We start from the raw sequence: 16,292 nt of genomic DNA on the forward strand, positions 1-16,292 counted from the left end.
CACTGGTTTACGCCTGTAATCCCGCCATTTTGACAGCCCGAGGCTGGTGGATCATTTGAGGCCAGGAGTTTGAGACCAGCCTGGCCAACATGGCAAAATCCCACCTATACTAAAAATACAAAAATTAGCTGGGCGTGGTGGTGCATCTCTGTAATTGAGCTGCTCAGGAGACTGAAGCAGGAGACTCCCTTGGACACAGGAGGCTGAGGCTGCAATGAGCCAAGATCACACCACTGAACTCCAGCCTGGGCAACAGAGTGAGACTCCGTCTTAAAAAAAGAAAAAAAAAAAAAAGACTATATCCATAAATGATGTTATCACAAGTATTTAAAATCCTATTTCCTTCAACTCTGTTTTTAAATGTAGTTACATTGATATATGTAGCTCTGGTTCATTCATTACTGCTGACGTACAGCAGCCTACTGTATGATGGAACCCCAATCCATTCTTCTCTTAAAAGGCATTTAGGTTGTTTACAATATTTTGCTATTACAAACAAAGCTGCAATAAACATTCTTATACATTCTCCTTGGGCACATGTACCACAGTTTCTAGAATGTTTAGTATATTTACAGATTTCTGTTTCAGGCTGAAAAAAGAACAACAAATAAATCTCATCAGGGCCTTCTGTTGTTGATTTAGTTTAAAATAGCTATAGTTAATAAAACAGATCTATTTCACAGCAGGAAGACAACACTGTCACCTAAAACTGAAACCAGCACAAGCAACATCTGCTACAGTGAGGAGTTGCACCTTATAAATAACCACCAAACTAATCAACGGCACCATTGGTTCTTCATCTAGTCCTGGAAAAACCATAAATTCTTTTCATATCCTAAATTGAAAAGCCCTACATTTGTCCCAAGACCAGCATATTATTGGCATGGCTACAGACGTGGCCGTCACACTCACCTCTTTCAACGCCCAGGTTGGATGAGTCGCGAGGATTTCATAATCTCCAGGCAGAACTTTAAAAAATGCAAACCTAAGAAATACAAAATAACCATTTAGCTTTCTCCAAACAACCCAAGTATTTCTAATTTTATGACTAATGTACTTTTATGACAAGAAAATAATGTTAGAATTATTGCAAGCTTGCCATTACCTTGTTAAATGAGCATGAATGAAATTCAGTCCTTCACTGTGCAAATCTGCATCAAAGAGCACTTATTGAGCACTTAATGTGTGCCAAGAGGGGTGCTCCACGTGCTGACAGGAAGGAGGAGGGCTTACATCTCCCTTAATCTCAAGGATTTCTGGCATAAAACCAGTCCTTGTAGCACAGCAGTGATCAGTCACAGAACATTCGACTGGGTTTGACAGAGGTGACAGGCGTGAACTGACAAGGAGAAGGGGACAGAAGTGTCCAAGGGAACATGTGGGAAGGGAGAAGTGGGATGAAAAGAACAGAACAGATGCACAGGCTGAGGGGGACGCTGACACAAGATGATGCCAATGACACAGGGTGGGGTAAACCATGACAAGCTTTGAATCCCACAAAAAAGCCTTTAGAGAAACACAGATAAGCCATTCTGAGTTTCTGCACAAAGCAACTGAGATAAGAAACCAGCAGCTGATGAAAATACTCTCCTAGCCATAGGTAGACTAACACCAGAGTGAGCAGAGCTAAGGCTGGAAATGCTGCTGCCAGTATGCTAACATGTTTATCACTTCAAATTTGTAAGGCAACTGACAAATTAGAAGGCTAATTCCAGTGAAATGAACTAGAAAATGCATTTGATTTCTTCTTCTGTGGTATTTTATTGTATCAAATCTTGCCTGTAATAACTGGATAGGGCTTGGAAATCATGTTACTATCAAGTATTGGTAAGACTGAGTTTCTATTTCATTTTCATAACAGCCCAGTGCTACAAGTTTCACTGTTTCAGTCAGTGCAGTTGAAAGGTATTCAGAAGGCTCAAGACACTATTTTTTTCTAGTAAGGTCAACACCAAACTACTAGCCCAGAAAAAAAAAAAAAATACAGCTCCATATTCCTGCTACACACCAGGGCTGGGGAGGCACCAGTCAAGCAGAAGTAAATGTTATTTCAAAATGAAAAGTAGTTTCAACAATCGTAACCTTAAAATTGAATAACTTACTGACAGACTCATTATAAACTTCTATTTTGCCATTTAGTCAGTTTGTATATTAACGGAGTTAGTAAAGATTTGAACGCTTTCGGAATTATCAGTATGAACTATTCTGGCATTAATCTTGGCATGTCTGTTAACATTTACAACTCCACTATATACATCCATTAAATAAATGCCTTAAATCTGATTCAGCAAGATCCGTTAAGCATCAGTTCCGACTACAAAACAGTTTTGATATAATAATGATAATGATTTTTCTAATCATAACTAAGCTAACCTATTTGATCTAATATGCCAGGCAGCTTGAAGTAATAATATTAATTTCATCTTTCCAGTAACCTTAGGAGGTAGGTTCCACAATTATCTTCATTTACAAAAGAGGAAACTGAGGCACAGAAGGGTTAAGCATCTTGCCCCAGGTCAACCAGCCAGCAAATGGGGGTGCTGGGATTTAAGCCCAGGCTAGCAGGCTCCAGAGCCAGGCTGAGCTGCTAAATGAAGACCCACAAAGCCCCAGGCCTTGAAGCAGGTGCTTTATGGGTATTAACTCTTTTTTTGTTTGTTTGAGACAGGGTCTTGCTCTGTTGATGAGGCTGGAGCACAGTGGCACATGATCACGACTCACTGTAGCCTCAATCTTCCAGGCTTAAGCAATCCTCCTGCCTCAGCCTCCTGAGTAGCTGGGACCACAGAAGCATGCCACCACACCCAACTAATTTTTTTCCCCCATGGGACTCTGCTTGATATAATTTTTTAAATTGTTTGTAGAGATTGAGTCTCCTTACGTTGTCCAGGCTGGTCTCAAACTCCTGAACTCAAGTGATCCTCCCACCCTGGCCTCCCAAAGTGCTGGGATTACAGGTGCAAGCCAATGTGCCTGGTCAGTATTAACTCATATTTAATCATCCATCCCATCAATGCTAGGCAAGATGGGTCAAACAGCTTCCATTTCACACTTGGGGAATGCAGCACTCTGAGGGGCATGAACTCACCCAAAATTAAGAGGCTGAATCAGGATCTGAACCCAGGACTCCCTGAATCCAAATTCCCAAACCCAGCTCCATGAGCCCTGTCACAGCCTGGCTCTAAGGCAAGACTGGGAGACAGGATGCTACTCACTTTCCGCCGGGCTGTGTAACCGTGGACTGGATCTTTGCTTCGGTCCCAGTGTTTCTCAGAGACACCTGAACTCCCGCAGGACCCAGGGGCTGCCCTTTGCTGAGGACCTGCCATGGAGAAGAAGGTTAGGGCCCACCAAGCAAAGTACCCTCCTCTCAAAGCACTGGCAGTCCTGCTTACAACTCCCAGGTGGAGCCAGAAACCTTCTTTGGGTCAAGAATCCCATTGAAAAGACGATATAAATCATGGATATGTTTCCTGGGGATGAAGTAGGAGAGGGAACAGTGACAGTAAAATAAGACTCTCTGTTTCAATGAATCTAAGACATCATCAGTTATAGATTTACCATTATTGGTCTAGCCGGGTGTGGTGGCACATGCCCGTAATCCCAGCACTTTGGGAGGCTGAGGCAGGCAGATCACTCGAGGTCAGGAGTTTGAGACCAGCCTGGCCAACATGGTGAAACCTCATCTCTACTAAAAATACAAAAATTAGCTGGGCGCCATGGCACATGCTTGTAATGCCAGCTACTTGTGAGGCTGAGGCAGGAGAATCACTTGCACCCAGGAGGTGGAGGTTGCAGTAAGCTGAGATCAGAACACTGCACTCCAGCCTGGGCGACAGAGGGAGACGCCATCTTAAAAAAAATAAATAAGTAAATATACATACAAATAAAAATATAAAAATTAGCTGGGTCTGGTGGCACATGCCTATAATCCCAGCTACTAGGAAGGCTGAGGCAGGAGAACTGGTCGAACCCAGAAGGTAGAGGTTGCGGTGAGAGAGACTGCACTACTACTGCATTCCAGCTTAGGCTACAGAGTGAGACTCTGTCTCAAAAAAAAAAAAAGATTCACCATTATTGTGCAAACCATTGAGAAAGAAAAAACTACCCAAGATCCCCATCTCAACAAGAAGCCCACATATACAGCTGGGATGGAAGGGCCCCCCCTCGCCGCAAAGGCAGAGGAGAAAGAAGCCCATCATGAAGAAAAGGACGGGAAGGAAGGAAGCACATCTCAACCTCAGGCACAGGGCGGGTGGAAGAAAAACGAGTCTCCCCCGAGAATCTGAACCGCGGGAGCTGGGACACACACCCGTTAGCACTCTAAATTCATACCATCACGGTGGTCCAAAAATATCTCAGAATTTAAATGATGGGAATCCTCCCAGGTGAGTGGCAGAAGCAGATGCATGCTGTCTCTGGAAGAAGCTGACTTCAGTTCACCCACAGGGACAGCAAGATGCCACAAGGCTTAAGGAGTGCATCCTTCCAACTCGGCATCCCTGTAAAAGGCCATCCCTGGCATAAACACTAACAGCGGCTGGGTGCACAGCACACACCTGTAATCCCAGCACTTTGGGAGGTAGAGGCGGGTGGATTACCTGAGCTCAGGAGTTTGAGACCAGCCTGGCCAACACGGCGAAAGCCAGTCTCTACTGAAAGTACAAAAATTAGCTGGGCATGGTGGCGTATGCCTGTAATCCTAGCTACTCGGGAGGGTGAGGCAGGAGAATTATTTGACCCTGGGAAGTGGAGGCTGTAGTGAGTCAAAATTGCACCACTGCACACCAGCCTGGGCAACAGATCTAGACCCTGTCTCAAAATAATAAATAAATAAATAAATAAATCAACAGCCTATGCTCTGGAAGCAGAGGGGATGACCAGCAACTTCAATCTCACTGCTAAGTACTCCTGTTGCGTTCTACACAGAATGAAGCACAGAGTTCACAGGCTCTCTTGCCACTTTTCCATGGGTCCCCTGTGGGATCAAAGTCCCCGGGTTAAAATATCCTGCATCTTTTAAAGAAAGGATTTAGTATACATTATAGAGTGAACAGGAAAAATAATCAAGTTCCGAAGACAAACCTTGCCGTTCACAGAGAAGCCAGTGAAGACAAAGTTGATGTCCCCGCCCTTTGTGCAGATGTCACTGACTCCATCCACATGGAGCTCCACAGTCGTCGGCTCTGAGGGATGAAGCAGGGGAGGAAACAGGGGCACAAGACACAGAGGCAAGCTTAGTTGTGGGGTACAGTGAACCTAAGTAGAACGTATTTTTATCGTTAAGTTTTCATTTTACTTTTGAACACTTAATACGCTCGTGTGTTTCCAAATCCAGAGGTACAAAAAGGTATTCAGGGAAAAGTCTCTCTCTCACCCCTATCCCCCTAGCCTCCTGGTTTCCTGCCCCAGAGGGAACTCGTGTTTAGAGTATAAAACAATTTTACGACAGCCTTTCAGCCAAGTTGTATCTCAGAGTTCCAGTGAAGAATCAGTGAGCACCAAATAACTGTATTTACTGAATACTCATCACCGACCAGGCACTAAGCTGAGTGACTTTAATCCTCACAATTATCTTAAGAGGCAGGCAGTAATAGCTGCAATTTACTGAGGGGTAAATTAAGGCACAGGAAGGTTAAAGGAGCTCCCAAGATCACAGAGCTTCTGAGTGACAGAGCCCCAATTCAACCCTAAAAGTCTGGCTGTGGATCTGTTCCCTTACCAAGTGCATGAGTTCAGCCATGTTAAACCAGGACCACAAACTCCAAGGCCACGGGGCCTCACAGGTTCAAAGTGAGCGGAGCATCCTCGGGGGGACTATGGCAAATTGAAAGGGGACAACCGCCACTCAAGTCTGCCAACCACTGCCATGCTTTGCCAGAGCTTCCAACTTCTCCGAAAAACTGGAAATCTGGATTTTATATACCATCTCTTGATTTTTCAATATCAGCAATTAACTCCATTTTTTTTAACTGAAGAGTTCGTCATAATAGGGGTTAAGGCTGAGTTTTTGAAAGGTTAGGAAGAATGTGGAGTAATGAGTAGAGAAAAAAAGGAAAAACCGTGAGATGAGATTTTCAGGTAAGATGAATTACATACATGCTTGCACACCCATGTGCACACACACACATGCAAAGACTCCAATAAAAAATGGGCAAAAGACTTGAACAGGAACCTTACAAAAATAGCTAGCCCATGGCAAATAAACATAAACGTACAAAAAAGTGTGCAACCTCATTGGCCATCAGAGGAAAGTAAATCAAGGCCACAGTGAGATAATACCACACCCCCACCAGAAGGGCTAAAATTATAAAAGCTGACGATACCAAGTGTAGGCTAGGATGTGGAGCAATGGAAACCCTTGTACACTGCTGGGAAAGCACAAACTGGCGCATCCACTTTGGATGTTTGGAAACACCTAAAGCTGAACATGTATCAACTCTATGGTTCAGCAACTTTACGCCTGTGATATACTCAGCAAAAATGCAGACACAAGTGTATCAAAATATACATACAAGAATATTCACAGGAGTGCTACTCTTCAGTGGCCAAAATTGGGAAGCAACCCAAACGGCCATCAATAGTAGGAGAGATCACTGATATAAAATATGAATATAAAATATAAATATAGGCCAGGCGTGGTGGCTCACGCCTGTAATCCCAACACTTTGGGAGGCCAAAGCGGGCAGATCACTTGAGGTCAGGAGTTCGAGACCAGCCTGGGACAACATGGTGAAACCCTATCTCTACTAAAAATACAAAAATTAGCCGGGTGTGGTGCTACACACCTGTAATCCCATCTACTCAGGAGGTTGAGGCACAAGAATTGCTTGAACCCGGGCAGAAGTTGCAGTGAACCAAGATCTCACTCCAGCCTGGGCAACAGAGCAAGACTCAGTCTCAAAAAAATGAAAATAAATAAAATAAAATGTAAATATTTTATAAAATATAAATCATTTTATATTTATGCATCAGAATTCTGAACAGCAAAGAGAACGAACTAGAGCTACAAATGATACAGATAACGCTCACAATGTTGAGCGAAAGAAACCAGATATTAAAAAGTACCCTGCATGATTGCATTTGTATAAAGTTCAAAACAGACCAAATGGATCTTTAATTTGTAGAAGGTCAGGGTGGTGGTCACCTGGCGGGGGTGGGGCGGGATGGCTAATGAGCACCCAGGATGGGGACTTCTGGGGTGCTGGTGAAGTACTATCTCATCATCTGGATGGTGAATACATGGGTGTGTTCACTTAGGGAAAATTCATCCAGGGCACTTTCCTGAAAGTATAATTCAATTAAAAAGCTCATCAACAGCACCAGTCGCGGTGGAGGCGGTGGGATGTGGCAAACACAACACTCCTCCAGGCCACCAATCTGGACTTCTGCTTTGGCCATGAGCAGGGCTGCATTCCTCTCCAGCTTTCTGGAACGTACCAGCCAGGCACCCCCACTCCCTGCCACCCCTGACTACAAACTGATAGAGATGCTCCCACAGAGCCAAATTAGCTGTCAAGCTGCCTAAGCTTCATTTTAGCCTTGATGATGACAGGTGCTAAATTCTTCCTTGTCTAAGGCACAGGCAAGCCTGATATCAACAACGGTGGTCCCTACTCCTCTCCCCAGGCCATGGACTGGGGTCACTCACACCTGCTCTACTGAAACATCAAGAGTCTCTCCCCTTCAAAAATGTAAACTACATCAAAACAGATGCACTCTTCTGATCTCAACCCCATCCCCAACTCTCCAGCTATGCTTGAAGGCAGTTATATGAAGAAAGTTTGCAGCTTTTGTTGGGATGCATGCAGAAGGGCTGTTTCTGAATACTGAGTGCTTGCTAATTACATGCCAGCCACTCTGAACACTCAATATTGGTTTATTAATCTTCCAAGTACCCTGGGGGGCAGGGACTATAACGACCCTAGCTCGACAGCGAGGAGCAAGGCTGACAGCGGGGAAGTAACTTATCCAAGGTTATTTAACTGGTAAGGCTTAAGACTGACAGTTTTCTCATCTTGTGGGACATAAATCTGGGTTTTTATGACAAATCTCACCATGTTTAAATGTTTCAATTAATTTCATAAAAAATAAAAAAACTGAGGGGGCTGAAAAAGAAGCCATCCTGGGACAGGAACCAAGTCTCCACTCTTGGTTTCTGTACAGTTCTACGGCCACATAATGAGTGAAACTGCAAGGGAAGAGTTTCCAAAAAGGTACCAGAAAAGATGTCTATTTTTCAAAGGTGACAGAAAGCCTTAAGGTAGATTAAGGTATATCCAAACTCAACCAGAGTGATGGGGGCAGGGAGGGGAGGAATACAAATCCTCCTCCATACTGGAAATGATCCTTAATATTTTAATAGTTTATGCACTCTGCTGGCCTAAATTAATATTTGGCATATCAGCTAATCTTTTACAAAGAATGTCTAGTGATTCAGTTAACTTACCAAAACTCCACCCTAGGGGAGGCTCAATCTTCAGAATGAAATCCCCCTAAAAGAAAAAAAAGAAAATGTAATTTCAGGAAATGAAAATTGTGACTCTGGTTTAATTTATTTTAGTGTTATCATTTCATCTAAAATTTTTACACCGGAAATGAAATTCTAAGGGCAAGCCTTGTTCTCCTAAATGGTACTGAGCACTGTGATTCTCTTCAGATGCTACAAGCTGAAGTTGCACACCAGAAGTTCTCATCTAAACAATCAGAAGACAGTGCTGAAGCCCATTCATGAGTTCTAAAGACACTAGGTTCGGCCACTCACTGTCTTTTAATACTAAACATAAAGTCTCATTAAGCCCTCATATGCCTACAGTTGCAAAAGTTAGCATGCATCTTCAGGAACTAAAGTCACTTCTTAAAACTGGATTTGGCCAGGCACAGTACTTCACACCTATAATCCCAACACTGTGGGAGGCCAAGGCAGGAGGGTCACTTGAGGCCAGGAGTTCAAGACCAGCCTGAGCAACATAGTAAGACCCCATCTGTACAAAAACATTCTTAAAAAATTAGCTGGGTGTGGTGGCAGGCGCCTAAAGTCTTAGCTACTCAGGAGGCAGAGGCAGGAGGATCATTTGAGCCCAAGAGGTCAATGTTGCAGTGAACCAGAATCACGCCACTGCACTCCAGCATGGGCAGCAGAGGGAGATCCTGTCTCTAAACAATACATTAACTCATTAATTCAATAAATAAAATAAAACTAGATTTTACTTATCAACCTGCTTTTTTTTTTTTTTTTTTTTTTTTGAGACAGAATCTCGCTCTGTTGCCCAGGCTGGAGTGAAATGGTGCGATCTCGGCTCACTGTAACCTCCGTCTCCTAGGTTTAAGCGATTCTCCTGCCTCAGCCTCCCAAGTAGCCGGGACTACAGGCATGCATCACGACAACCGGCTAATTTTTTTGTATTTTAGTAGAGACAGGGTTTCACCATGTAGCCCAGGCTGGACTCGCACTCCTGAGCTCAGGCAATCCGCCTGCCTCAACCTCCCAAAGTGCTAGGATTACAGGCATGAGCCACCACATCCGGCCTCCTGGTTTCTTGAGACTGATACTGATACTATGTAAAAATTAATTAAACAGATTTCAGGACAGACCCAGCTAGTCTACCTCTAGAAATCAATCCTATGCATTCTAGATGAATAGTTAAGTTCAAGAATATTTCCTGGTGTGTTATTTTAAAATTACCATTATTTTAAAATTGGGGAAAGTCTATATGCCCAAGTAGTTAAATAAATTACAGTTTGGGTTTGACTCTGACACACTATGCAGCAATTAAAAAGAAGTCAGTAGGCCAAGCATGGTGGCTCATGCCTATAATCCCAGCACCCTGGGAGGCTGAGGTGGGCAGATCACCTGAGGTCAGGAGTTCAAAACCAGCCTGGCCAACATGGTGAAACCCCATCTCTACTAAAAATACAAAAAAAAATTAGCTGGGCGTGCTGGTGGGTATCTGTAATCCCAGCTACTTAGGAGGCTGAGGCAGAAGAATCACTGGAACCCGGGAGGCGGAGGTTGCAGTGAGCTGAGATCGTGCCACTGCACTCCAGCCTGGCTGACAGAGTGAGACTCCATCTCAAAAAACAAAAAAAAACAGGCAGTAGATCTATCTATGCTAATGTTGAAAGCACGCAAGGGGAAAAAACCAAATGTCCCTCTGGTGTTGAAAGCATTAACACGGGGGAAAAAATGAAACTGCAGAATAAATCCTATTGTTTGATTCCATTTGTATTAAAAACTATATCAAAATCAAAACTATGTATATTGACTATTTTTGCAACTTCCTATGAATCTGTATTTCCAAATAAAAGGTTTATATGTGGGAGGATGGGATTGTATAGATAGAGGTGTTTGTGGATACAAATCTATGTGCATGTGTGCTTGTCTGTATTTGCATATATGCATATGCATATGTGTCCGTGAATATCTGAATAACTATAAGTAGAAAGCAATCTGTTAGGATGCACATCAAAATGTTATAAGAGGGCCGGGAACAGTGGCTCACACCTGTAATCCCAGAACATTGGGAGGTTGAGGCAGGTGGTTCACTTGAGGTCAAGAGTTCGAGACCAGCCTGGCCAACATGGTAAAACCCCGTCACTACTAAAAATACAAAAAATTAGCCAGGTGTGGTGGTATGCGCCTGTAATCCCAGATACTTGGGAGGCTAAGGAAGCCAAATGGTTAAACCTGGGAGGTGGAGGTTGGAGTGAGCCAAGATCACACCACTGCACTCCAGCCTGGGTGACAGAGTGAGACTCCACCTCAAAAGAAGAAGAAAAAAAAAAAAAAAAAAAACTTTATCAGAGGTTACCACTACAGAGGGAGGTAAAATTAGAGGGAAAGGGTACAAATTTATTTCACATACTTCTAAAGACCTTGACTTTTTTCACAAAGTTCATGAATTCATATACTACTTGTACAATTGTTTTAACAATACTTTAAGCTGCTTGCAAGTAACAGGTTCTATGAAATCAGAGTTTCTCAGCGCTGGCACTACTGACATCTGGGCTGTTGTGGGCAGCACTGTAGCACATTTACCTCCACGCCTGGCCACTACTCACTGGGTAACTGTAGTGCACAGCCAGATGTCACAACAAAAACATCTCTAGACATTGCCAAATGGCCCTAAAGACACAGAGAGCCACTGTATTCGCCAAGGCAGTTTGTAAGTTGTCTCCCTCCGAATGTGCCTAGGATTACCATATTCCACTAATAATTTACCAAACAGATGAGCATTTGCTAGTGTCGGAAAGGGCACGGTGAGTGCAGCCTGGTGAGGCACACTAGTGACTTCCCATCATAAGTGACAAGCAGTCGCCTCTTACCTTATCATACAAAGGGATCATAAAATAGCCATTATTAGGGGCACAGTCTGTCTGGTATTTCAAAGTCCCATGCTTGGTGTACAGCTTTATCTGGAAAGGAAGGAAGGAAAACAGAAAACATAACATTGCCTTTGGGAATGAACTACATGTGTTACACCTGAATACACTCAGTCAGTATGCATTCACTGAGGACCTATTGTATGCCAGCTTTTAACACGGAGCATTATTGGGGACAGACGGAAATCAACAAAGTCTCTCCCAAATCACGTGACTCAATGTTTTTCAGATTAGAAATCACCTACAGCCTATTACAATGCCTTATTTTTCAATGCTTTTCTGTTTATTTTAGTGGCTGTCTCTAGGTTGCTCCTGTAAGTTTCTGGGTCTAAAACAAATTTGCAAACTTTGCCATTAGTAAGGTGCTTATTAACATGCAAAATCCTGGCTGGGTGCGGTGGCTCCTGCCTGTAATCCCAGCACTTCAGGAGGCTGAGGTGGGCGGATCACTTGAGGTCAGGAATTTGAGACTAGCCTGGCCAATAAGGTGAAACCCTGTCTCTACTAAAAATACAAAAAAAGTTAGCCAGGCATGGTGGCAGGCACCGGTAGTCCCAGCTACTTGGGAGGCTGAGGCAGGAAAATTGTTTGAACCCAGGAGGCGGAGGTTGCAGTGAGCCAAGATCATGCCACAGCACTCCAGCCTGGGAGACAGAGCAAGACTCTGTCTCAAAAATAATAATAATAAAATAAAAGTAAAGTAAAGTAAAATAAAATACAAATTCCTAAGGCCCACCACTGTTTCTCAACTAAAGGTCTGGAATGAGGGCCAGAGATCTTCCTTACTAGCTCTAAGTAATTTCAAATACTTGGAGCAACGTTCATCTAGAAACTTAATTTTCTCATTACTTTCATTCTCAGAAGAAAAAGAGACTAAAATGACACTTAATATCTGCCCTCTCCCCAAGGACTCTCTAAAACTCTTACATTCTGAGCATTACCAGACACGAAGTGTTAACCCAGTAAGATGCCCAAATACTGTCTGGGTCTTCCACGTGTCGTGTGGCCTTGGGCAAGCTCACGTTCGGTTTCTTCAGGTGTCAACAGAGAGACACTCCCTTTCATGTGGTTGTACAGATTCACATCAACACATACTAAGCACCTGCTACAGAATATGGATTCAAAGAAAAATCAGTTTGTGGCCAGGCATGGTGGCTCATGCCTGTAATCCTAGCACTTTGGGAGGCCAAAGAAGGAGGATCACTTGAGCCCAGGAGTTCAAGACCAGCCTGGACAACATAGCCAGACCTCATCTCTACTAAAAAAAAAAAAAATTAGCTAGGCATGATGGCAGGTGCTTATAGTCCCAGCCACTCAAGAGCCTGAGGCAGGAGGATCACTTGAGCCCAGGAGTTCAAGACCAGCCTGGACAACATAGCCAGACCTCATCTCTACTAAAAAAAAAAAAAATTAGCTAGGCATGATGGCAGGTGCTTATAGTCCCAGCCACTCAGGAGGCTGAGGCAGGAGGACTGCTTGAGGCCAGGAGTCGGAGGCTTTGGTGAGCTATGATGGTGCCACTGTACTGCAGCCTGAGCAACAGCGTGAGACCCCGTCTCAAAATAAAATAAATAGAAAAAGCAGCTTGTATTACTATTTAATATCTCTCTCTCTGAAGAAAAAGGCAACAGAGTGTAACAGTCAGGGAACACACTGGGCTCAAGGAAAATTTCCCAAATGTACCTGCATGGCTCAACCACTCTGAGGCTCAGTTTCCAAGTCTGTAAAACGAAACAGTTGGATCTGATGCATCTAAAAGCCTCACCTCCAAAACGCTAATGTTCTGTGACCATGAAACAGACCATGACACGAGCTGCAATGAAACAGTCGAATCTTACCAGCTAAGAAGATGTACAAAGTGACTAACTCATAACACCAACATTTGGGAAAGGATTGGTGTGAAGTAATGTGGAGCCTGTATGTAAAGTTCTCTGAGGGCAGTGACCACAATTTACATTCCACAGCGCCTGAGACAGTGTCTTGCTTACTCTAGGTACTCAGTGAATTTGTTACAGGTGACAAAGAGATTCAGATGCATGCATTTAAGGCAGGGACTGGAAATTCACCAGCCTAGAGGGGTTAGGGAGTCAGCATCAAGAGGCATTCATCCAAAGGGATTCAGATCACTACACAACCCAAACCAGGTGTGGTAACCCAAAAGATCAGCTGGTTTTCCAGAGAAATAAAGAACCCAGTTTTTAATGTGAAACCACCTGATTGTTAAAGTATTAGCAACCGGTATAATTTTTGTTTTAACTGTAAGGTGCCTGTTAGAGAACAAAATGTCAGTCTCATGAGAGTAGGGCATTTTGTCTGTTCTGTTCACTGTACTGCTATATCCACACCAGGGACAAGGTTTCAGTATGCGCAGGGACTCAATAAATAGTTGTTGACTCAATGAACACCATATAAAAGCACCCAGGAGGAGAGAAAGCTGGAGAAGAATGAAGGCAGTTGCTTAGGAACACAAAAAACACAATCAAGAAATGACTGTGAAACATCTTGATTATTTCTACGTCTTTCATAAAGTACCATCAGGACACAGGACGCCAATGTAATCTACATCAAGATGGCCAGTAGGAAATGCCTGATTTCAGAATCAGAATTACGAAACAATGAGTGTCCCAGACCATCTGGACAGGCAGCCCTTGGGCTTAAGGAACACACTTCATAATGCGTTACAAAACTTGCTCTCTGATCTCAAGGTCACTATTAGTATGTGGGTGGGGGTGGAGGGGGGGTGTCTGTCTTTTCCTTCCTTCCAGAACCCCTGGAAACTACAAGTTGCAAGAGGCCTTACCGGGCAGCTTCTGAAATGCCCTGTGCCATCTACGGTCATACCACCCTCAACGCGCCATGTCCCCAAGGCAGACCCAGAAGGTGGCATGGGCACCCAGAAACATGTACCCAGGAAATCCTAGGAGCCCTGCCACTGCCAGTGGATAGATTCATTCAATGCCTGACCTCTGACCTCTTCAGAGTAAAAAAGCAGCAAGCAAGGGGGCCTTGAAGATCACGGATCCGCTTGTTAACAAAATACATCTGCTGGGTTCCACTGTTTCTCTCCCAACACCATCTTATAGGTACAAAAACTGAGACCTAGAGCAAGGGCAGGTCACAGAGCTAGTGGGGTCTGGAACTGACTCCCTGCCCCTCCCCCAATCCTCAGCAACCCGCTTTGCAGAACACAGTGCTTCACCGTTCAGTGCCAGCCCTGGAACAGCTCAAAGGTGCTTTCAGAGATCTTTGGGGTCTTATTTCCCAGTCCCTCTCCTTGGCATTTCCCAGCCTCTTCCTTCGTTTTCTCCTAAATTACCTCCGAGGCGCCTGCTCTTTTTCTCTTCCTTGTCCTACCCCAACATAAATCCCCTTCCAAAAATGAGGCCCAGTCCTTGCTCTGGTACCCTCCAGACTACCCGGACAAATGACCTTCTGCCCCTACCTTCATCCATCCCTTTCCTCTTTACGGGAACCTTTCAGGGTCATAATCCCACCGGGCTGATAAACATTTAACAGGACTACAACTTAATTGGGGAAAAAAAAAAAAAAAAAAAAAAAAACTTCAGCACAAATCTCTAGGGTAATTCCAATAACTACTCATTAAGGCAATCAGGGCAGCTGACAACTCTCCATTTTCAGAGGCGGAGGGGAGCGAGAGAAATAAAAAATAGCTTGCCGGCCCCAGGGTTTCCAATACTGATCTACTAGGTCAGAATCTACGGGATGGGAATCGATGCTCTTTAAAATCATGCCGCAGGGTTTGGAGTAGCAGTGGATCAGAACTTCGGGAGGGGTCTGGGCTGTGGAGTTTGGGGGATAAGACATGTAGTCTCTAGGTTCTAGAATATGGGTTTGGGGAAATCTGAGTTTCAGGTGGTCTGATTCGAGAAGATCTCGGGTCTAAGTTTTAAAGAAATGGGGTCTGGGCTCCAAGGAATTTGGGGTCTGGGTTCCGGGAATCTGGAGTCTGGCTTTTGAAGAACCTGAGGTCTGGCACCCCTCAGTCCTTACACAACCCCATGATAAAAACCTCCCCTCCAGCGCGACTGGGGAGGAGCTGCCGGGAGCCCGCGGACAGCATAGCCTTGGAAGAGGTACGGGCTCCAAGGACTCCACGCCGCCCAGTGTCAGAGACGACGCCAGCGCGGCCCAGAGGGGCTGAACCACCGGCCGGCGAGTCGGCGCCGGGCCGCGGGGTGGGCGCTCACCTCGATGAGCGAGTAGTTGATCTCCACGTCCGACTTGACGAAGCCCCCGCAGCCCACCACGATGTCCTCCGAGCCATGCGCCGGCCCCACGCCGCTCAGCAGCAGCACCACCGCGGCGGCAACCACCGCGGGCCCCGGCGGTCCAGCGCCCTGGCCCGCCAGCATGGCCAGACCTCCCCCAGCTAGACCCTCCGCAGGCAGCCCGGTCCCGCCCCTCACACCCCACGCCGCAGACTCCTTCCTCCTCCTAGGCCGGCTGACAGCTCAGGCCCCGCCCCGCCGCCGCCGCCGCGCACGCGCGCTTCGACCCCACGCGCACAGCGCCAGAAGACAGAACTACAGCGCATGCTCAGCAAGAAAACTAGACCATCTCTGCCTTCTAGAGGCCTGGAGGACTCGGCGCACCGTCTGGCAGGTGCAACGCAAGGTGCAGGCCTACAGGGAGAAGCTCCAAAGATGAATTCTACTTTAGAATTCACCATCACAGCTGGAAAGGACGGGAGATTTTGTTGGTCGAATTATCTAACAACTTTCTCAAATCTTTCTGACCCACATATTTCGCAGGTGAAATATATAATCTCACAAAAACCTTTAGGACTCACGCCTGTAATCCCAGCATTTTGGGAGGCTGAGGTGGGTGGATCTCTTGAGCCCAGGAGGTCGAGACCAGCCTGGGCAATATGGCGAAATGCCGTCTCTGGA

The 16,292-nt window shown here is 45.1% G+C and overlaps 1 protein-coding gene across 1 annotated transcript in view; it reads right to left on the minus strand.

Annotated features, from left to right (window-relative positions):
* The window catches only part of LOC126944512 (nodal modulator 1), a 63,113-nt gene extending 47,196 nt beyond the window's left edge, over positions 1–15,917 (minus strand). Inside the window, exons 1-6 of the mRNA XM_050774064.1 lie at positions 15,591–15,917; positions 11,326–11,415; positions 8,450–8,495; positions 5,086–5,186; positions 3,216–3,322; positions 913–985 (exon numbers count right to left, since the gene is read on the minus strand). Coding sequence (XP_050630021.1) covers positions 913–985; positions 3,216–3,322; positions 5,086–5,186; positions 8,450–8,495; positions 11,326–11,415; positions 15,591–15,755 — 582 coding nt within the window. The 5' untranslated portion in view covers positions 15,756–15,917. The remainder of the gene's footprint in view (positions 1–912; positions 986–3,215; positions 3,323–5,085; positions 5,187–8,449; positions 8,496–11,325; positions 11,416–15,590) is intronic.
* Positions 15,918–16,292: the final 375 nt, after the last annotated feature.

This window comes from Macaca thibetana, chromosome 20, assembly GCF_024542745.1.
Source record: "Macaca thibetana thibetana isolate TM-01 chromosome 20, ASM2454274v1, whole genome shotgun sequence".
Taxonomy (NCBI): Eukaryota; Metazoa; Chordata; class Mammalia; order Primates; family Cercopithecidae; genus Macaca; species Macaca thibetana.